This window comes from Scardinius erythrophthalmus (assembly GCF_964197995.2).
Source record: "Scardinius erythrophthalmus genome assembly, chromosome: 9".
Taxonomy (NCBI): Eukaryota; Metazoa; Chordata; class Actinopteri; order Cypriniformes; family Leuciscidae; genus Scardinius; species Scardinius erythrophthalmus.
The window spans coordinates 13,165,430-13,187,481 of NC_138229.1; the positions used below are offsets into that span (position 1 = coordinate 13,165,430).

A 22,052-nucleotide genomic window follows, 5' to 3' on the forward strand; every position below is an offset into this window, starting at 1 on the left:
CCCCAGGTGGTCAGACACCATCAAAGAATCAGAAAGTCAATGATAAAAAGTCAAAATTAGACTTTTAAAGCTCATAGTATGCAGTTTAATGATCAAATATGAATCATACTTCACATCAAATTCATGTTATTGGTGATATGAAAAAAAAAAAAAAAGTTTTATTTTTATAACTTAAAAGACCATCCTAAATACTTAAGCTAAAAATCACTGACAGCATTGTCACATGATCAAATATTTGCCAAGGTTAACACCGAAGAAAAACAAAAAAACAAAAACCAACACATTTAATTTAATATTTTATTGAAACATTCCTGTAGAATTATTCTGAAACAGGGTGATATAAAAAAGACCGGTAAATACAAACATAGATGTTTCATGGAAGCTAGTTGGTTCTCTGTAGAGGAGGCCCTCAAGTTCCTCCCTTTAAAAATACAAATTTTACCTTTGTTCACAGAAAGAAAATTCCCATAGAGACACAGGGAACAGGCCAGTTTCACTCTGAGAAAGCATAATGGACATATTCTGATAGTGAAAAATAAAAACCCAGAATTATTAGGAATAACTGGAGAATGTCATAGTTTCTGTTGTTTGAAAACAAATGTTTGTCTTCATCAAGGTTAAGGGACTTAAAAGCCTGAAAAGTTGTCATGCTTACATTAAAAATAAACTGACATCAGTGAAACTGATGTAATTGTAGTGTCAGTTATTATAAGTGTGCAGGCATCTATAGACAAATCTTTTAAAGACTGGCTTCAACCTTTCAAAAGAACTGAAAGGGCTGAATTTTGAGTGAATGTCTGAAATCCATGGTGTTTAAAACAGCCTATGAGTCATCGCCATTAACGCTGTCGCCATCTTCCCCTTCCACATGCTCACCCTCTTCCTCCTCTTCTTCATTCTCTCCTTCCTGGCTTTTAACCTGAGAGGAAAAAAAAAACTTTAGTATGAAACTATAGTTGGAAACAAATCTTAGAGACCCAAACAACATTGAGAATATTAGACATCTTTACTCAAATCATGTCCTCACTAATTCAGCACCAATTACACTTAATCTTAACATCCATAATCATAAATGCAAATAGATTCATTTTCACAAACCTCCTCCTCCTCCAACAGATCTCTTTCCTCCTCAGAATCGTTTATCTCTTGCTCTTCCCTCTCTCTGTCTTTCTTGCTGGAATGCTGCAGGGAGGAAGCCTCACCCACTTCTGCCTTCACACTCTTCCCCTCTGATGTAAAAACAAAACAAAACATGAACATACAATAAATATAAACACACACACACATACATAGGCACGTTAGTATTTTCACCCCCCAAAAAATGGTTTTAAGCCAGTTATTTATAACTTTTGCTGTAGTGTGTCTGTAGGAAATATCAGTTTACATTTCCAAACATTCATTTTGCCATTAATTGTAATCCAGTGAGATTTTTGTATGTACAAGTAGTCTGACAACAGCCAATATGCTCCAAACGGAAATCAGATCTCACCGTCACTGATGCTGTCTGTGATTTCATGAAGAAACAGAAAAAACTGAGACCAACTAAATCCAGAAGAATTGTGGCAACGTCTCCAAGACGCTTGAAGAAACTTACGTCCAAAGCTATAGTACAGTGAAAACTTTTAGGCACTCGTGTAAAAATGCTGTAAAGTGAGGATGCTTTTAAAAAATAATGCCATAAATAGGTTTTATTGATCAAACTTCTGTTAACTAAATCAAATCAATATTTGGTGTGACCACCCTTTGTGTTGTAAGAATTGAGAAATTACAAAATGCCGGACAGTCTGTTTCAGGGGTGACCAGACCCTGAGAGGACAAAAGGACCTCTCTGGAGATTACCATTTGAACTGGCTCTCATGCACCATCGAGACGAAAGTCTCACCTCCGAGTCATCCTAATCTACATCTCCTTCCCTCTCCCCTCACCCCCTCTCTCTCATGCTCAGATGATCACCTGAATTCACCCAAGAAAATGTATAGTTTAATGTGAATGATTATCACAGAGTGTTTTCATGTTTGGTATCATTTAAAATGTCACAGTGCGACTGGTACAGATGTCTCATTTCAGAATAAGTAAAACAAAAGGTAATAAGGTTTTTAAGAGTTTATGGATAACTGACACAAAAAGGAAGATGGTCTCTCAAGCAAATGGTCACACCCCCCCAAGAGGTGCTACCTCTGAATGCAAATTTCTATTGTTAGCACGTTTCCAAGTGAAAGGTTTGTCTATATGAGGAAATGCAGCAGGGAGATCGTGGCCTTTTCTGTAACTCAGATTGGTCCGTGAGGCTGAGAGAGAGATCTCTCAGCCTCATGTATTTCTTAAAGTTGGGTTTGCACCTTCTCTCTACTCCAGAGCATTTGATGTTTTGTATCGATTATCTATGAATTGATTATAAAATTGACATGATACATTTACCTGACATAATAAATTGTTACATTTGATTATTCTAACTGACTTTGATATTTTCATTGAAGAGTTAAACGGAATAGTCAAACATTCACTCATAATTAATGATCCACAAATATCATTAAAACCTTTTCATTTATGGAGTCAGATGAAGTAACAAGAGAATACATAACTAAATGTATTACATCTAATCAAAAAACACTTTGCCTCGAGAAAAGGACAGTAACACGTTAAGACCTTCCGCGCTGGTCGGACGCCGGGCTTTGGGCCGATTGAGCGCGAGCCTACAGCGTTTAAAACAGATTTTGTTCTAGGAACACTTGCACATAGTTTTTAAGGTATCTTTGGAGGTCGGTTTCTTCAAGCATCTTGAATACATTGCCACAGTTCTTCTGAAAAACTGGTCTCAGTATTTTTCTGTTTCTTCATGTAATCATAGATAGACTCGATGGTGATATCAGATCTCTGTGTGGAGCATACCAGCTGTTGTCAGACTCCTTGTGCATACAAAAAAAAGTTGATGTAATGGTATTTTAAAATGTATTATTTTTGACAAATACTATGGATTGATTATTTTCTGGGCCCATTTGAAGACCATGTATGATGAACCTGCTGCAGAAACTCAGGGGGAAACCGTGAACACTTTTACCGGATTTCTTGCTGTGGTCTTTCTCCATCCTGTCCAGACTCTCCAGCAGATAGTCAACCTTGTGTTTGATTTGAGAAAGCTCTCTCTTAATTGTTTGTAGGTCATCTGCTTTTACTGAAAGAAAAATAATTCCCTGAATGCATGTACCAATTGACAAGCCAATCAAGGTCAAAAATGTAAAATGAGTAAAGGCTGTAAAAAATGTAAAAAAGTAAATAAAGTAAAAAATGCAATGTTAACGTACATTTTTTAAAATAATAAAAACAAATCAACCAAAATGTATTTAACATGTTTGTCACTGGTAGATTAAATGTTAAGTTTACCCATCATTTATTCACCCTTGTTTTGTTCCAAACCCGTAAGACTTTTGTTCATCTTCAGAACACAAATGAAATTTTTTTTTTACTAAAATCTGAGCCAGCTCTGTACTCTCCATTGACAGCTACCATTTTGAAGCTTCAAAAAGTTCATAAAGAGATTGTAAAACTAATCCAAATAAATTGAGCGCTTTAGTCCAAATTATCTGAAGAGAGACAATCGCTTTATATGATGAACAGATTGAATTTTTTATTCACGTATAAACATTGATCAGCAAACATAAACAGAAGCTTAACCGAACCTGCTTGTGGAAGCTCAAACGTGCTGCGTAACACGAGAATGAACCTCACTGGTTCTCACACTTAAAGAGAACATGCTTGAGCTTTCGTTTACCACAACTGATGTGTGAATTGATGAATGTTTTTATGTGAATAAAAGCCTAAATTAAATCTGCTAAGCATATAAAGCGATCATGTCTCTTCAGAAAATTTGGACTAAACCACTCAATTCATATGGATTAGTTTTACGATCTCTTTATGAACTTTTTGAAGCGTCAAAGTGTCAGTTGCGTAGCTGTCAATGGAGGGACATAAAGCTCTCAGATTTCATCAAAAAGATCTTCATTTGTGTTCCGAAGATGAACGAAAGTCTTACAGGTTTGGAATGACGTAATTAATGACAGAATTTTCATTTTTGGGTGAACTATCCCTTTAAACAAACCCCTCTATAGAGTGAAAATAAAGAAAAGGTACTGACAGGCTCGAGAGGATGTCCGCTGGCTGCTCTTGGAAGCAGTTGAGAAACTGGACTTGGTGCGGCGGCTGGTTCCCCCACTCATACTGACCCGTGGACGTTTGGAAGGGATCACAGCCCGTGACAGAGGAGGTGGTGGTGGCGGGGGCACACGGGAAGGATATGAATACATTCTGTACAACACAAAGAGATTGAGGTGTCAGCAAAAAGTGCACACATTTTTATATATACCCACTGGCAAAGAGATCTTACCTGTCAAAGTATTCTCTCTGGAAATCATAATCAACCTCAAAACCAGAACTACTGCTGGAGAGACTTTAGAAAAATAGAGATTTTAACAATGACAACAACAACAACACTGGCTTATTGGAATAAAACATTAAAATGGGTGAATATAAAAATAAGAACAAATGTATTCCTTACCTGTACATATCTCCAGCTGATCGCTTTGACGTGTTTGGCCTGTGAGGTTTGGGTTCTCCTGCCAAGTTAATATCTGATTGAAAGACAAGGCAATTGTAGCCTGGTTAAAACCAGACCATTTTCAGTAGTAACTGAGTTATGGTCTGGCAAAGCTTCATTAATAACTCATTTCCAAAGGGACATCGCTCAAACGCCTCTGGGTGCAACTGGATAGACCTAAAACCAATCAGAGCGATCGTCACTGTGTAAAGCCCGCCCCAACGTTTCTGATTGGTGCCACGATTTCAACGGATTAGAAATGGGCTTGAATGAGCTCTTTGCCAGCCAGACTACTTGCAGAGAAATTCTAAATTTGCCGGACGTTGTCTGGGTTTTCCCAGGCTAAGGCAATTGTTCAATTAAAAAAAAAAAAATATGATAAGATAAAATAAGATAGTCTCAGATTGTTTTATGTCCTCACCAAGCACCTGTCCAACGATCATCCGGCCGTCCTCTCCTGCAACAGCCGCTCGTGCGGTCCTCTCGTTGACGTACTGGACAAAAGCGTAACCCTTGTGCACAGAGCAGCCAACAATCTTGCCGTATTTGCTAAAAATAGCTTCAACATCTGCCTTGGTAACCAGCATAGTGTTTAAGTTTCCAATGAAGACCCTTGAGTTCAGCGACCGTGGGTCCGTCTTATTTGTGACGTTGCTGGCAATCAGCTGACTAGCGCTGGGCGAACGACTAGGGCAGTGAAAGGAGACATAAAAAAGGAAATTAGTATATTTTCAAGGGGAAAGCTAGCAAAATTGAGCCTATCCTACTTTATGACATCTAGTACAGTATTATTTTTTATTTTTTTTGCTAATTGCTGAGGTATGCATTTGCTAATTTGTGGATGATCTGGTTAGATTATAAACCCAAAGACGACAATACTATTCCTCAATAATTAATACACAGAAACCACATATGATATTAGACATTGAAAGAAACTGTTGATGACTGTGACTCACTCCATGGTGTTACTGCAGGGCAGTCGTCCGTTTGGCAATGGGAATAGTTTGGAAATGGGAATACACCCCAACCAGTGAGCAAGTCTTGGCTCCTAACAGTAACACTGAGAGAACAAAAACACACCTCATTACATCTGGACAAGGCTAGTTTTGTTTTAATCAACATTAGAAATGGTTTTAAATAGATCTAGGATCAGTGTTTAAATATACATAAGAAAGATGACCAATCAGAATTCAGTATGCAAAATATTATGGTCATTCAGCGAACATTCTATCAGTGGAATTCAAAGTAATTATTAAAAAAAGAGGGAAAATGAGAGGGGGGGGGGCGTAAAGAAAAAAAGTATGTTTAAACGGCTAAATCTAGCAAACATTTAGTTTCATCATTAAAAAAAAGTGATGCAACCACTGATCTATATAATGTCATTCTATATAACTTATATCAGCGGATGCACCAGATTCTCGCAAAAATAAACATCGTTAACTTTGACCTGAAATACTCAGCGCGACCAGAGAGCTGCAAATTAGGTTCTTAATCTAACAGTTATCACCCTCTCTCCTCTCCACATATAGCCGGTTGTTCTGTGGCTGCCGTCGCATCATCCAGGTGGTGGTGAGGAGAGACTCCGACATGATTATAAAGCGCTTTGGGTGTAACGTTATAGCAGTAACGTTACATAGTAAAGCGCCTCATTCATTCATTCATTCATTCATTCATTGTGGTCGTGATATCGACCACAATCGGGTTTGAATATTCCCATTTAACACTCACGAACGCGGTTTGGTTTATTTGATTAAATCACTGATGCAAGGCATTATGACTCAACACACGTGGCAGAAATTCTAATTCATGAAATGTAATGTTAATAGAAAATCCTCGAAGTAGACAAAGAGGACAAACAGGGCCTCGATCATTTGACCGGAGGTATAACGGATATTTTTGCAAATGCACGAAAAATATGCAAAGATCATTGTTGATTTAAAATAAAAAACTATAGTTTACTCACCAAAAGTTTAAAATGTGTTATTTAAGAAGGACTAATCTTACAGTGCCTGCAAAAAAGCAACAACTGTGAATTTGCCGCGAGCAGTCAATCTGCTACGACATAAAGCTGGCCGCTCATTTTTCAAGTTTAAAGTCATGTTTTATTTATTTTTATAAGCCCTTCTTCTCGTCTAAACTTAGTAACGCTGGCCTGTGCAGTGTTCATAAAATCATAAAGAAACGCTCTATTAAGTTGCATGTTAAGTGGTGGCGTGTTTTTTTAAGCCGCAGTTGGGCGAGTAAGGGCTTGTATTTTGAAAGAATCATGACCTTTTTCGAGGCGCGTTCTGGTCGCGTTGCGCGCCCTTCACACATTCAGTCTCTCTCTATGTGTCTCTGTCTCTCTCATATGAATGTCTGGAATTAGTAGTAGCCTAGGTTTTTTTCTAGGTTTATTTCTCCTGATGGCACAAAATCTCATCTCATCTCAGCACTTTTGATGAATGCCCAGTAAACACAGAACGTTCCCCTAACGTTCCCATATGGTTCCCATGGTTACGCTATTTTTTAATTTCCGAAACAGTTTTGAGATTGATCTCATTTTGTGTCTCTGGAAAATAGTGATCTATGACATTGTATTATGTTGAATATCAACGGTTTTTTTTTTTTTTTGTCTCTATTTGTTAATAGGAGATTTGTGGACACAACAATAAAATTAGACCCTTGGGGTAGATGACCCCGTCCGACATATCGTTAATTAAAATATGGGTAATTAAATATGCCTCATATATATATATCAAAAGTAATATATACATTCTGTAAAGTTAATCCAAGAGAGGCTTTTTACCCAGGTAGGAGGCAAGCTTAACCCTCTTTTAATAATTAAAAATTTGTGCTATAAGAACTAAATTAGGAAATATTTATATTTATTTCCTATAACAACACACTAGCTGATGCATCATGCTAAACTTAGCCTAAATGTGTTACAGTTATAGCTATATAATATTTTCAAAGTAAATCCACATTGTTCTTAAGGGGGGCATCTTACCCCATCCTACTCAAAATCATGATCCTAAAAAGCAATGCAGAATAAATCTGACTGAAAATCAAACAGGCCAGAAGAATTTTAACTATGCATGTAAACTGAAAAGAAAAAAAGTCAACTCCACTCACTTTAAGGTTGAATTCTTAAACAAATGATTATTATATTTTCCTGAAATTTATTTGCTCAAGTTTCACAATTTTCTAATGCCTTAATGCTGATTGCTCAAACAGCAACTGAAAATGAACATTAAAATCAGGACCTAAATATGACTACTATAGCAGAGACAACAGCACTGGTGTAATAATATCGGTAACACTTTACAGCAAGGAAGTTAGCTACATTAGTTAACACAAACAAAACAATGAACAATTCTTACAACATATATGCATTATAGTAAGTTAATGTTAATTTACTTTTTTTAATCAAAAGTTATATATCTTAACATTAGGAACTGTGATGTAACGTAAACAACTGTATTTTATTAACTAACATTAATAAATGCTTAAAAAAAGCTTATTCTGAGTTGATGTCATGCTAATGCATTAAATTAAAAAAAGAGAACTTCTTGTAAAGTGTTACCATAATATCTACGGTTTATAAACATTTTAGATTTTTTAATCAAATATGCCTGTAAATGGCATGTCCCCTATTACACAATTTTGTTATATTTGTGGAAATCGATTATTTGATAGAAATCAATTATTTGTCATTTGTTTCCTAAGCACAGGATGCACAAATAGTGAAAGAGAAAACAAGTTTCTATGCTACTACCACATGTATAACTAATTAAATAGCAATAATTATATAAACTATGATTACATAGCATGACGGCCTGAAATTAGTTGCACGGAAAATAAATTCCTCCAGTATTTACAGTAAATGAAGGCACTTGAAATAATAAGGCACTTGGTCAGAAACCGAAGAACAGATTTTTCTCTCTTTTTTTTACTGCACAAATCATACATGTTGTCTGAACTGAACTGAAAGAACACAACATTAGGCAGCGGTGGGATAACTCCGATGAAAACCCTAAAAAAGAAGAAAAAAAGAAGAGAAAAATACATGCCAGTGACAGGACAGACATTTTGAGCAGACAAGTGAGAATGAGAAAATGCTTTTAACTTCAGTGACAATTAGGGTTGTAATCCAAAAAACAACAATGTTTCATTCATTTAAAAGTATTTTGTCTTATACAATATAAATCTCTGCATCAATACCAATTAAATTTAGACACCCTTTGAAAGAGTAATGGTTGATGGTGATTTTTACATGTATTTAATATTTATATATATATATATATATATATAATATCTTTATATATTTGTATATACATCTAGTCATTTAAGTTATTCTTCTCATACAAAAAGAGAAAAGTTGAGACTTTATTCCCCTTACAAAAGAAGAAGGAAAAAGAGGGCAAAGTAATTCAAGCTTCTTACCCCTCCCTGCGTACCCCCAGAAGTGCTTTACATCCCCTGCCCTTGACCCATAATTCTTTTCAACATGCAAGTTGCAACAGGGTCACAGTCCATCCATGTTTGCTCTTAACCAGCTGAATCCAAATACTGACAAAGAACAGCCACCATTTTTATGAAAAATGGGTTGCAAGGGCTTAGTGGGTTCTTCAGGCAAACATGGAACATCCTGCTACATTTGATCCTTTCCACCTAGTTAGGCAAAGATCTCAAGGATGTATATTCAAACTAAAGACAGAGGAAGAAACAAGGATTCAACAAATCACTGGATCTGAGCACATCATCGTCTTTGCTCTCAATTTCTACGTGACAGGGCTGAGAAGACGAAAGAAGTCCATGGAGAGTTACATTTGTAGCCTTTTGAAATTTCTTCAAGAACTCCAAGTCAGCTCCACCCAAGTGCAAAACCAAAAACCAAAGAGCTGGTGTCAAATCTCTGTATTCAATTTAAAAGTCCACAATCAATTTGGGGAATTGCAGGGCAAAAACAACTAAATTAGCTAAATAAACACATTTAATCCAAGTATTGCATGCCCCCTAAGCGCACACTCGTCTTAGAGATTCAAAACTCAAAGCAGATCCCTGATTAAAGTGCACTCAGTAGCATGGGAGAGAGGAACGGAGAAAAACAGCCAGCTCTAAAACCAGATTAAGTAGCTCTGGCTCATCTTCTGTGTCTTCAGTCAGATCTAAGAGAACATTATTGACCACAAGAAAATTTGCCGCGCCTGGCTTCAGAAAACACACATACACACACACACACACACACACAGGAGAAGAGAACAAAGACAAGACCGGTCTATCAATGCGATGAAAAAGACAAAGATTGCAGTCCAAAAATAACAAACGTCAGCTCAGTCTTGGAGACAGAGGCAGTTCAGATCACTGGAGAAAACCGAAGAGGCGAGTGAAGGATGGTGCTGTTTTTGAATAAGTAACACTCATCATCTCAGTAATCTGCAAAAGGACTGGCTTTGAGTGTCCGCACTGTCCCATCATGCACTGAACACATCGCTGGGAAAGAAAAGCTTAAAGTGGGCCTGTTTTCTACAGCACAGATGAGAAATGTCCTCTTTCTGCGCCTCACGACTGCTGCAGCAAATGCCGCTTCTTGGTTGTTGATAAAGTAAGGCAGCAAAACAGTAGAGGCGATATTTCTCGATCATCGGCTGTGGTCTTCCGTGTGATACGCTGTAAAACTGGGAATGAAATTTGTCTGTGTCCATGTTTGCATAAAATCAGAGTGGTTAATTGCGTGTGTGGTGTTGCAAATGTATAAAAAAAAAATATGAATTTCAGTATCAGTTCTTCCCCTAGTAATGTGTGAGTGTGTGTGTGTCTGTGTGTGGAGCATAAAGCCAGATTTTGACAATCGTTTCCCTCTCCCTCACACTGTGTATGTGTATATAAAGCTGTGTGTGGGTGTGTTGCTGGCCTTTCAGTGTCTATTTGTGTACCAGTGTGTTACTAGCATGTATGTGCTTAAATATATGGCAAAGAGTGTGTGTGTGTGTGTGTGTGTGTGTGTGTGTGTGTGTGTGTGTGTGTGTGTAGGTGTGTGGCTCAGGAGGACATGCACTGCACATGGTCTGGCCCTCCGTCTTCTTCATCAGAGGAATCTGGGGAGCTCCAGGATTCGTCTGTGTCGCCCTCTCCTCCCTCCCCTCGCCGAGCCTTAAAGGGGCAAAAACGTTGAGAAAGCTTTCAGTGTACAGTTTTTGAATGGCTATGAAGAAATCAGATCACGGAGCATGAGGCTAAGTTCTTTTCTGTCAGGCAAACCAACCATTATGAGGTCATTCTATTAGGGCTGTGCGATTAATCGTAAATAATTTCTGATTTGGCTTCCAACGATTTTGAAAACAAGATAATCAAGGTAAAGTGATTATTGTGCCTCTGCCGCATTCTGTCCAGTATACTTTCCTTTCCTTCACAGTGGTGCACTTTCTTTCCTCCTGAAGCCAAAATTAACATCCAAATCACCTGGATAAGTGAGTGTTGTAAAATGCAGTCTACTGTTGCTAAACTGCAGGATGTGCTTGATATTAAACAGTGTGATTAAAAGCACATTATGACACGATAAAAGATACTGTTCCCTTTCTGTGTGTGCACTCCGGGAAGGTGGCGGAACGCACATAAGCAAAGTATACTACGGGCTTCAGATACATGCCTAAACAGTCAAATAGCCTACACACACTAAAGGCCTGTTCACACCGGGACGAATTTCGCGCGCGATATTCGCCGACGTTTAACGCCTTGTGACAAAACAAAGGGCGCCAATGTGAGTGTGCACACCGACGCGAAAAAAACGCTACGCGTAAAAGCGTCATTTTTAAAAAAACGCCTCGGGTTCGTTTTTTTGGTTTGACGCACCGCGTCAAAAACTATCCGACCAATGAGATTGGCGCTTTTGCTCATGTGTCTGGAGCTTCTGAAGTTACAGTAAAACACAATTTGGGGGCGCTCAAACACAAAACGGTCTTGCCGAGCACAATACGTAACGGCGAAGAAGATATACGCCGAGTAGCGTCTAAACACTGCCGGGAAGAAATAAGACGAGGAAGATGCGAGGCAAGGTGAATGTAGAGCTGCTGGTCTCGTTGGTGTCGGAACATAAATAACTATATGACAAACGTGACAGCGACTACAAAAATCTTAATAAAAAAGAACTGTTAAGGAAAGGTATTGAGCGCCATCTAATGTAGGGGAATGAATTTGCATGTTCACTCGGCTCATCGTCAGCGAAAATCGCTTCGGTGTGAACACAAAAAAACGCCGATATTCGTCCCGGTGTGTACGGCCCTTTATGTTGAAATGCCATTTTGGTTATGTCTTGAATGTAAACAACTGAGAAAGGACAACGCATGTGTATATCAGTAATGTTGGATCCGTGCAGCTCTTAAAGTGACAGCAGCCTAATAAACCTGCAGCAGTCATTAATGTTAATCAAACAACAAAAGACAAAGATAAAATCACTCACTGCTGTTGAATGAATAACTTTTGTAGTTTTAATAAGGATTAGTCTATATTTAATGTATACAGCAGTGCTATTTTACATTTGATTACTTTATTCAATTTCTGTTGTAGGCTATTACTTATCTGAATACCTCTTACTGAAAAACCTAAAGCACAGTTTATTTAATTTGTACTTTTGTTCTTTTTATTTATGTGTCCTTTTTGTTTGTAATTAGTTTCTTTGCTCTTACTGTATTGCTGACCGTTTACTTCTCTTCTGTAACTGTTTTGAGAACCTTTTACCTACATTAGTTAACCTAGTATTAGTTTTTGCTTAAGTATTGGTAATTGTGACATTTCACAGATATTTTAAATTACTCATATCATGAAATAAGACTTTTATTATATTACCCACCAACAATTGTGTTAAAAAAATAGTGATTTCAATATTGACCAAAATAACCGTGATTATGATTTTTGCCATAATTGAGCAGCCCTATATTCTATTTATGGTTTCCAGTTTTGTTTGAAAAAGCACAAATTGTATGTTAAGTGTAGAAGCGAACAAAAACACTTTCATCTGAGTGATTTTGATTTCATACAGCATGTTCCTTTGCACAAAGTATATGGCACTATATCTTAAGTATATTGAAATGAACTACATAGTCAAGCCAATAAGACTATATATTAGTAATGAAAAATTACTAAATCAGTTTTAAATTACTAAAAATTAGCAAATTCTCACCCGCTGAGGTCTTCGGTTTCTCATGTGTCTCATCAGGAACCAGAGGAGCTGTGTGTCATACTGGTCACCATGACGAACGCTGTCTTCATCACGCTCTCGCTTGTTCTTCTTCATTATCTAAACAGACACAATAAAATGACAAACATTTATATTTTGTTGCATTAACAAAATATTTATTAGCTACACTACCGTTTAAGAGAGCTTTAAATGTTTTTGAAAGTCTCTTTTGCTCACCAAGGCTGCATTTATTTGATAAAAAATACAGTAGAACAGTAATACTGTGAACATTATTACAATTTAAAATAATTATTTTTAAGTTTATTTTTAAGGCATTAAAGACTCAGTGTTACAAAAGATTTCTGTTTCAAACACATGCTGTTCTTTTGAACTTTCCATTCAAAGAATCCTGAAAATCTACTGAAAATTCAGCATTGCCATCACATGAATAAATTACATTCTGAAATATATTAAAATACAAAATGGTTATTTCAATTTTAATAAAATATTTCATATTACTGTTTTTACTATATATATAAAAAAAATGCAGCCCTGGTAAGCATAAGAGACTTAAAAAAAAAAAAAAAACCCTCACCCCACTTCAACTTCTGTTCAGTAGTGTAAATCCGACACAAATAAGAGCACTACACTTCATGTCATATGCAATATATGGAAACATATCTTCTGTGGCATAGTATGTACCTCTTTAAGTCCCTTTAGTGTTGTGGGATTCTCAGCAGTGGGCGCCCACAGCTTCACATCATGGTCCAAACCACTGGTGGCTAAACCTGGAAGATGAGGATGTGGCTCCAGACAGTTCACCTGAACATAGAAAGAAAATATTTTTGGGACGGTAAAGAATACTCCTACACTTCTATCAATTTGTAAACCAGAAGTTAAAGGTTCTAGTCTAGATTAGTCAAGTGACAGAATCTTACCACTCCTCCCCGGTCTCCCTCCATAAACTGAACCACACGAGCAGAGTTCTTATCCCACAAGTAGATGTGTCCACAGTCACTGCCACTGACAACAAACTCACTACAGGGACCATAAAAGTTAACCCCCTTCACTGGATTTTCCAATAGCAGATGGAAAGAGAAAAAAAGGGGGAAATGGTTTCACAAAAAACTGAATCTATATTGGTTATAACATGCATGCAAAATGTGATGCATGCCTTATAATGCAATTAAATCAAATGAAAGCATTCAGGTTTGAGACAAGTACCGGTAGCATTGTTGCGGTGACCCTTGTATCTTCTACGGTAATCAGCCCCATCACTGTGGCTGGAGTCGAAAAGGTAAATGTCCTCGTCATTGTAACTAGCCAGCAGTTCTGAAAGACAGTTCAATCATGACACACTTTGAATGTTGCTACAACAGATCATATAACATGTAAAGTTTTTAATCAGAGCCATGAAACCATACAAGGGTCATAAGTTAAGGGTATAAGTTCACTTATTACCTGTGCCATCATGGCTGTACACTAAACAGGTGATATTTGTTTTGGACTCGCTGGCCACCAAGTGAGAGGGACAAAACTTCTTTAGCACACCATTATTATCGTGTTCATTTATCTTTCTCTGGTCATAGATCCTATCACATATAAAAAAGGAAGAGAGAGAAACAGTGATGCAGTACAAGAGTTACGTGCCATTGGAGAAGCAATTGTAACAGGTATAAAGTTTGACAATTGCATCAGAAGCAGCTTGTGATATAAAACAACGTTAGATGTTAAGACATGATTTCAAAACTTGTAATCGTCATAAAACTACAGACATGCACAGAAGCATGACTTTGGTGCAAAGGAGGTGACGACATGTCAGTGAAGATGTTTGTCTCACCTGACATACTGGTCTCTACCACCGACAGCAAACTGGTGCGTGTTGGCTGGGTTCACGAAAATGGTATACAGCCCAACCTTCTTTTCGCCCTCCTTCACCACCACCAGTTTGCTGAGCAAAAAAAATTTAACAATTATTTAATTCTTCATATAGAACAAGAGTGTATCATATGAAATCACACTCATTCTATGGTCTAAAACAATGCAGACTTAATATTCCAAACCCACCAAAATTAGTTAAATAACATTGTTATAAGTTTGAGTGTAAAAAGATAGTTTTTCCATGATGCCAGTAAAGAGGAATCTGGTTGTTAAAAGATTATGGTTTCTCTAATGTGACCAAATATTTTCTTTTCTTCAGGATAGCAGATTTTTTTTCATTGTTATCCTTTTTGCCATTTTTATTTTTGTAGCATAGAAAAGAAAATAAGAGAAGAAAATGGAAACTGGATCAGGAAATATGGCAAGTCAGAATATCAAACACAAATTTGAGCTGCTGGGAGGAAAAATATGTCTGAAAAAATATGACAATCAGAAGCAATTCTAGGATTGTTAACCAAGATATGTGATGTTTTATAGTAAATGTAAAATCTGATTATGTGATCTAGTATGTACAACCAATTTATCTCCAATAAAGTGGGTATATTACTTGCTATTAGAATGCTGAAGTGTATACAACATAATTCAAAGTTTGGGGTCGGTAATATATATTTTTTTAATGTTATTGAAAAAATTCTCACCAAGGTGGCTTATATTTGATCTTTTAATATATTTTAAAAAGGTAATTCATTTTCAGCATCATTACTCCAGTATTCAGTGTCACATGATCCTTCGGAAATCACATTTCTTATTATTATCAATGTTGAAAATTGTTGTGCTTCTTAATATTTTTGTGGAAACTGATAAATATTTTCAATATTCTTTGATAAATAGAATGAAAAGCATTTGTATTTGAAACTGACATATTTTATAACATTATAAATGTCTTTATTTCCATTTCCATTTCTTAAAAGTATTAATTAAAAAATTACTGATGTCAAACAATTGAATTGTAGAGTATACCATGATGTTACTAAATGAGTTAGTTTTATAGCATTACTTCTATACTGTTCACTTTTGTCCCTCTGCTGAAGAGCTGATTTTCTTTTCCTCTGCCAATCTTAAGGCAGCTGTCTGTGACATTTGTGACATGACTTTGCACTCACTTGGCAGGTCTGTCTAAACGCAGGTCAATGCCGAACACGACTGCGTCTTCACCAGCGGAGAGGAAAGAGCAGGGAGAGTCTGGCTCCAGTGCAAGCTGAGAAAATAAAATCTTATTTTTCACAAGCATTCACATGTGACTCACTCTTTGAGTGAAATCCTGTTTATATGTTGCCCTAAACCAGGGGTTGGCAAGTAAGTTTGGCATCGGGCCAAAAAGTTTTCAGAACATAGTCAAAGGATAATTTAAGAAATGATTTGATGAAAAATGCAACTAGAATTGCCTGTGACAGACTGTTACAACGTCTTTTGTAAGTGGTAGTGAGCTGTTACTCTGTGTTAAATCCTGTAGTAGGACAGTCATTGACAAAAAGTGTGGCGGTGTCTGGGTTTTACACTGGATAAATTAATAAAGCAGTAGTGACACGTAAATTGGCAAGTATCTTCATTCACCAACTTGCAACATAGACCGCCTTGCTAAAACGCACATATGTAGGAGATGCGGAATGGATAAAAATAACTCAAAAAATTGAATAAGCCCATTAATGGCATGTTTGTGTCATGCTCTTAACGAACTATGTTTTATTTCCTCTTTCCATATTGTGAATAATAAATTTGTATCATTTTAATTTGCTTGTTACACAATGGAGCCTAATTTATTGTAATAATTATTTGACGTAGGTAGCCTACTTTTACACTCAGAATTATTCTTTGGCATCCTCAAATACTAAACTGCATTTTTTTTAAATTGTTTGCGTGCTGGAGGTACGCTATTACGTCGAGTGATGTTAACATTTAAGCTAGCTGTTGAGAGAAAATGGCGTTATTGAAGAGTCTAAAGAGGAAAGTTGACAGCAAAAATAGGGCATACAAAGAAGAACGGAAAGACAACTAAGCGTTCATCCTACCTAGTTTTGTGAATGCAAAGCTGGTGTGTCTTATCTGCAACGAAGCGATCCACAGACTCAGAACTTTTCAAATTAAAAGCTCTCAATTCATTCAAAATAAAACATTGCTACAAAAACGTTCTCGTACTTTTATTTTGAAGGCAAAATTACTAAAGACGAAATGATTATGATTAACTGTTGCTGTCATGACAGATCTATTTCAGAACCAGTCGCAATCAAAATAATCTGGCTGCGGGCGTGGGCCAGATATTATTGCTGGCGAGCCAGTTTTGGCCTGTGTTGCAGACCACTGCCCTAAACCAATAGACCTCAGTTCTGATGCACAGAAATATGTTCTTTGTTCTCGCACCACAGCATGTTCGAATGCTTGATTCTGTTTGGTTGACGGATGTTCCCAACTGTTGATAAATGAACGTGTGATTGTAAAGCTCCAACTCTCACAGATTACACAGGTTTGGTTTGAGGTAACCACTGAAATAACCAAAACAATTAATTCACCCATCAGAATAACAGCCACAACTTGAAACACCTTAATCATTAATTTCAGTCCGTCATCTATTATTCATATCAAATATACAATTAAAAAACTTTTTTGGATGATCATACCTTATGAGCTGCACCTTTGTGCTGGGCCACTCTTTTGGTGTTCTTGCAACGCTGTGTAGCAGAAAGCTCAGCCACTCTGATCTGTCCATCTCTGGCACACATGGCCAATGTGGAGTCACCGCTGTGTGGGAGGAACTTTGCCTGGGGACAGAATAACAAATAACAAGGAGTGAAGAGGCACTGATTTAAATTTCTACATTTTAAAATCTTCCTCTGGACATCAGAAACTAAGATGTTCAGAGGAACTTAAAACACATTTAAAGGGCCAACACAAAAAGAGGTTTCTGTCCAACATACCCAACACAAATTTAAGAAATCACAAATAAGTTGAACAAAATGTACGGTCAAGTTAGCCTACAGGACTGGGGTTAAACTATTGATGTGGCTTTTATCTAGTGTTTAATAATGTGGAGATATACTATACACTTAAAAACACTACTGTTAAAAAGTTTGGGGTCAGATTTTTTTAATTGCATTAAAACTGATCAATTTTATTTTATGATTTTTTATTATAATATATATATATATATATATATATATATATATATATATATATATATATATATATATATATATATATATATATATATATATATATATATAAGCATGCACACCGTTTTTTCAACTGAGATCATAATAAGAAACGTTTCTTGAGCACCATAACAGTATATTAGAATGATTTCTGAAGGATCATGTGACACTGAATAATGGAGTAATGGCTCTTAAATTCAGCTGTGGATCACAGGAATAAATTGTGCATATATATATATATATATATATATATATATATATATATATATATATATATATATATATATAATAAATGCAGCTTGATTGAGCACAAAGACTTTTGAACGGTAGTGTATTGATAAAATATTACCCATACATTAGCCTGAGCAAGTGTCAAAATAAGACTCAAAGAAACAAGCCTTGCTTGTGTTTCAAAAGCCCTAAATATCGCCTTCAGTAACATCAAGAAAAAAATTTCTTTGTGCCTTGTGCCTCTCCAAGTTTTCCCATCAGTGTGCCGCTGTTTAAATCGGAATGCAAAGATTTTAGAGCTTCAGACATCAACTGATCTTCCTCACCTGAAAGACATTGCTCTTATGTCCACTGTCAAACTCCAGCTCCGCCTTTCTGCGAGCCCAGTCCCAGATCACCACGCGAAGGTCATCGCTGCCGGATGCCAAACGGGTGCCGGAGGGGTTAAAGTGGAGGGTGTTCACGCAGCCTGTGTGTCTCTCCAGGCGGCCCTGCAGTTCCAGCCTCTGCAACAGACCCCGCGCCCCACACACCCTCCTCGCAAACTGGTGCGAATCACGGCCGATCTCTCTGGCACGCAGAGAGGGGACCGCGCACCACGAAGGACGACACAGGTCACGCAGATCTGCTCCCAGCCACGCTTCCATGGCTTGCTCGTCTTCTTCTTCCACGTCATCCTCCTCCTCATCTTCTTCATCATCATCATCGTCTGAACTGGAAGAGTGATGTGTGGCACCACCGCTGGGTCGATTCCTCTTCCTGGCGGATCTCTTACTTTCATCTTTTCCCCTCCCTCCTCCCTCACTCTCTCTCTCTCCTTCTTCAGTGAGAGAGTACAGCCCACTGCCATCCATGCTGTCAGTGTCCTCCTCTTCTCCCAGTTCCTGCTTCTGCTCAGAGTCTGCCATGGGCCTGTCCTGACCACCCTCACTTCCCTCTGGAGCTGAACTCAAATTTGCTGTCAAGAGAAAACTTGAAAAATTGGTGGAGCATTGCTTACATATATCACAGTCAAAGTGATGCTTGGGGTCAGGAAGACTTTCCTTATAAAGAAATTAATACTTTTCTTCAGTGAGGATGGATTAAATTTAAACAAAAGTGACAGTAAAGACATTTATAATGTTACTAAATGTTTCTATTTCAAAGAAATGTTTTTTTTTTATATATATATATATATATTCATTGTGAATCACCGTTTCCACAAAAATAATTAAGCAGCACAAATCATGAACACCAAATCAGCATATTAGACTGATTTCTGAAAGGATCATGTGACACTGAAGACTTAAGTAATGGCTGCTGAACATTCAGCTTTGTCATCACAGGAATATTATTAACAGTTATTTCAATTGTAATAATATTATTTAACAAAATTACTGTTTTTACTGTATTTTTGATCAAATAAATGAGCATAAGATACTTACTGACCCCAAAACTTATGAACAGAAATGTGTATTACAAAGTTTGGACTCTATTTGTTTCCATACCTGACTCAGGACTGGTTTGGGCCTCTGGCGCTGCAGATGTATCTGCTTCCCCTCTTCCTTCTCCAGGTTCTGGATCATCAGAACCACCTGGTAAATTAAGCCCCAGGCAAAAAGAATTAGCTGTATTTGCCATCATTTGAATAATGAGAGATTAGGAGTATTTCAAGACTTTTTTCACTCTTTTGCCGTATTGACCCCATTTTATTTTCTTTCTTCCATGAAACACAAAATGAGATGTTATGAATATTGTCAGTGCTACTATTGACCATAAAACAGAAGTGAATGCTGACAGTAAAGCACCATAAAAGTCATAAAAATACAGCAGCAAAATACAGCTACAACAGAGGGGAAGATTATCAGTTAATAATGACTGAAATGTTGGTCTATTCCTCACACAAAGTTATTATATGACTTCAGAAGACAGACTATTTTGTACAATATTATATGATGATAACATTGGCAGTATAAAACACTGTTTACTGTCCTCATACGGAGAATGGGGCATTCTGTCTAAGATCTTCTTTTATATTTCACTCAGAAAGAAAACAGTATGGGTTTGTAGCTCCGCATGGACATAATTTTCAGGTTTGGGAGAACTATTCCTTTATTAAGACAGTAAACTGAAAGCTAAAACAAGTTGTTTACTCACCATTTGGGACACTGGATTTGCCGTCTGTATCGCTCATTCTGTCTGACTGTCTCTTCTAACAGAAGAGACCCTGAAGTAATAAAAGACAAAAGAGCTTACTTCAATTACACTGGATTATGTTAAGACAATATATTTCACTTGCAAATTGATTGAAACGCTCGAGAGATCATTTAACGTTGGTATATCCTATAGTCAATGATTACTAGAGTCCTAATCAAAATGAATGTCTTCAAACCGATGAACATAAAAAGACATCATTGCCATTTTGACACATTTAAAAGGTGATGAGCTCTCAGATTGACCCAGCCAGTGAGCTGACAGGATCCCTGACATCAGCTAAAGGTGTCAAAATAAGCCTGCTTGCATGGTAAACACCTGCCTCTAATCGCAATACCCATACCATTACCTTGTACAGTAACAACTGAGTCCAACTGCAAACGACACTTACATAGCAGCTTGGTACTGTTCGTGCATTAGTGGCAATGCCACATTAACAACTTGACAGTGCGCAGTAAACTGGCTGCGACTAGCAAGTGTGCTAACTAATCTTAGCAATTGCTTTTGTAGCATTACCCTGTTCAAAAATAGAAAAGCTGCTAGGTACTTTTGCAAGCTCGCACGGCTCTTGGCAGTCAAATTGTGGCTCTTCAGTTTTGAACAAAGAGAGAGATATTATCAAGATTACAAAGACGTTACGTTACCGACGAGTAAATGTTGTGTAATGTGTCGTGCAGGAGAAACACGAGTTCAACGCGTGTTATGAGTGTTGGCTCAAGCTGACAACATGTAAACATTGGTCGTAGCGAGAAAATGGAGAGCTAACTACCGAGCGGTGTTACCTTTACTGTAGGCCCAAAGTCTCCGCACTTGTTAATCCTCTGCGCAGATTTCCTTCCTTCACCTTCGAGTCACGCGCAAACAAAAGCTCGACACATTAGGGAGATGTGCCCTGGACACACTCATGCACGGGCGATCCAAAAACCACCGCAGTTTAAGGACACGTTTTTGGTCGTGCCCGCAGTGTTTATGTTTTGACTGATCTCCTTCGTTAGCACTTCTCTGTGTGTGTTTTTTTTTCCTTCTCTTTCCTTTTTTTCTCTTTCTTTTTCCGGCAAGTCGATCGTTCTCCGGAAGTTGGTCTGGATCCACAAACAAAGCGGCGCTTAATATTACAGTACACACTGATGTGATACAAAGTAAATTATGTTCACGCTAAAATACACCCACGGATTTTGTTGTTGTTGTTGTTGTTGCTCTGAATATTGATTATGACTACGCCATTTGGTATATTTACAATGATAATAATGATAACAAAACGCAACATGTTATTGTTATTATTAGTAATAGTAGTAGTATTATACCAATTGCATATTCATCATAAGTCAAAAAACAAAACAAAAACAACAGCCTATTTATACAGGTAAAAGTATGGACCAATATCCATGGATATCTAAAAATATTTGGATTAATTAATGATAATAATCAAGAATGCATATAATAACAATTATAACAAGCATTTCATCATATTTTGAAAATAATTACAAAAATAATAATAATAATTATTATTATTATTATTATGATTCATCATCAGTAATAAAAACAAAACAAAAAACAACAGTCTGTTTATACAGGTACAAATATGGCCCAATATCTAACTATATTTAATCAAAATATTATTTTGATTAATGATAATAATAAAACGTGCAAATAACAATAATAATACATTAAATTAATAATTATTTCAATTTAATAATCATAATTTAAAAGTATACAAAATAATATATTCAAAATAAAATTTATATGTATTATTATTATTATTAACAACTTTCCGGAGAGACTAAATTAAATA

At 36.8% G+C, this 22,052-nt stretch overlaps 2 protein-coding genes across 4 annotated transcripts; both read right to left on the bottom strand.

The window, feature by feature from the left end:
• Nucleotides 1–41: 41 nt before the first annotated feature.
• LOC308696116 (heterogeneous nuclear ribonucleoprotein C) lies at nt 42–6,930 on the bottom strand. 2 transcript variants are annotated; one of them, XM_081374510.1, is made up of 9 exons: nt 6,099–6,930; nt 5,548–5,651; nt 5,013–5,278; nt 4,553–4,625; nt 4,382–4,444; nt 4,133–4,302; nt 3,059–3,172; nt 1,099–1,229; nt 42–919 (listed from the first exon to the last, which is right to left on the bottom strand). In XM_081374510.1, exons 2-9 carry the CDS (start codon nt 5,550–5,552, stop codon nt 824–826), a joined length of 918 nt encoding a protein of 305 aa, XP_081230636.1. In that variant the 5' UTR covers nt 5,553–5,651; nt 6,099–6,930; the 3' UTR covers nt 42–823. The 2 variants fall into 2 exon arrangements, with proteins under 2 accessions (XP_081230636.1, XP_081230635.1); XM_081374509.1 differs by having other exon boundaries at nt 6,555–6,829.
• A 3,548-nt stretch (nt 6,931–10,478) lies between these two features.
• Nucleotides 10,479–21,313, bottom strand: dcaf8 (DDB1 and CUL4 associated factor 8). Of its 2 annotated transcripts, none has more exons than XM_081375384.1 (13): nt 21,043–21,313; nt 20,204–20,273; nt 19,555–19,641; nt 18,394–19,025; nt 17,306–17,446; nt 15,794–15,888; nt 14,590–14,700; nt 14,211–14,341; nt 13,974–14,081; nt 13,688–13,818; nt 13,452–13,571; nt 12,753–12,869; nt 10,479–10,726 (listed from the first exon to the last, which is right to left on the bottom strand). In XM_081375384.1, the coding sequence occupies exons 2-13, from the start codon at nt 20,238–20,240 to the stop codon at nt 10,616–10,618; spliced, it is 1,821 nt and encodes a 606-aa protein (XP_081231510.1). In that variant the 5' UTR covers nt 20,241–20,273; nt 21,043–21,313; the 3' UTR covers nt 10,479–10,615. The 2 variants fall into 2 exon arrangements, with proteins under 2 accessions (XP_081231510.1, XP_081231511.1); XM_081375385.1 differs by lacking the exon at nt 21,043–21,313 and adding an exon at nt 20,610–20,926.
• Nucleotides 21,314–22,052: the final 739 nt, after the last annotated feature.

Coding starts and splice junctions, on each gene's coding strand:
- dcaf8 (XM_081375384.1), bottom strand. CDS start 20,240: ATGAGCGATACAGACGGCAAATCCAGTGTCCCAAATG. Junction 17,447..18,393: donor ATAAGAGCAATGTCTTTCAG/GTGAGGAAGATC, acceptor TTCTGTCCCCAG/GCAAAGTTCCTCCCACACAG. Junction 15,889..17,305: donor ACAAAGGTGCAGCTCATAAG/GTATGATCATCC, acceptor TTATTTTCTCAG/CTTGCACTGGAGCCAGACTC.
- LOC308696116 (XM_081374510.1), bottom strand. Junction 4,626..5,012: donor GATCGTTGGACAGGTGCTTG/GTGAGGACATAA, acceptor TCTTTCAATCAG/ATATTAACTTGGCAGGAGAA. Junction 920..1,098: donor ATCTGTTGGAGGAGGAGGAG/GTTTGTGAAAAT, acceptor TTTTCCTCTCAG/GTTAAAAGCCAGGAAGGAGA.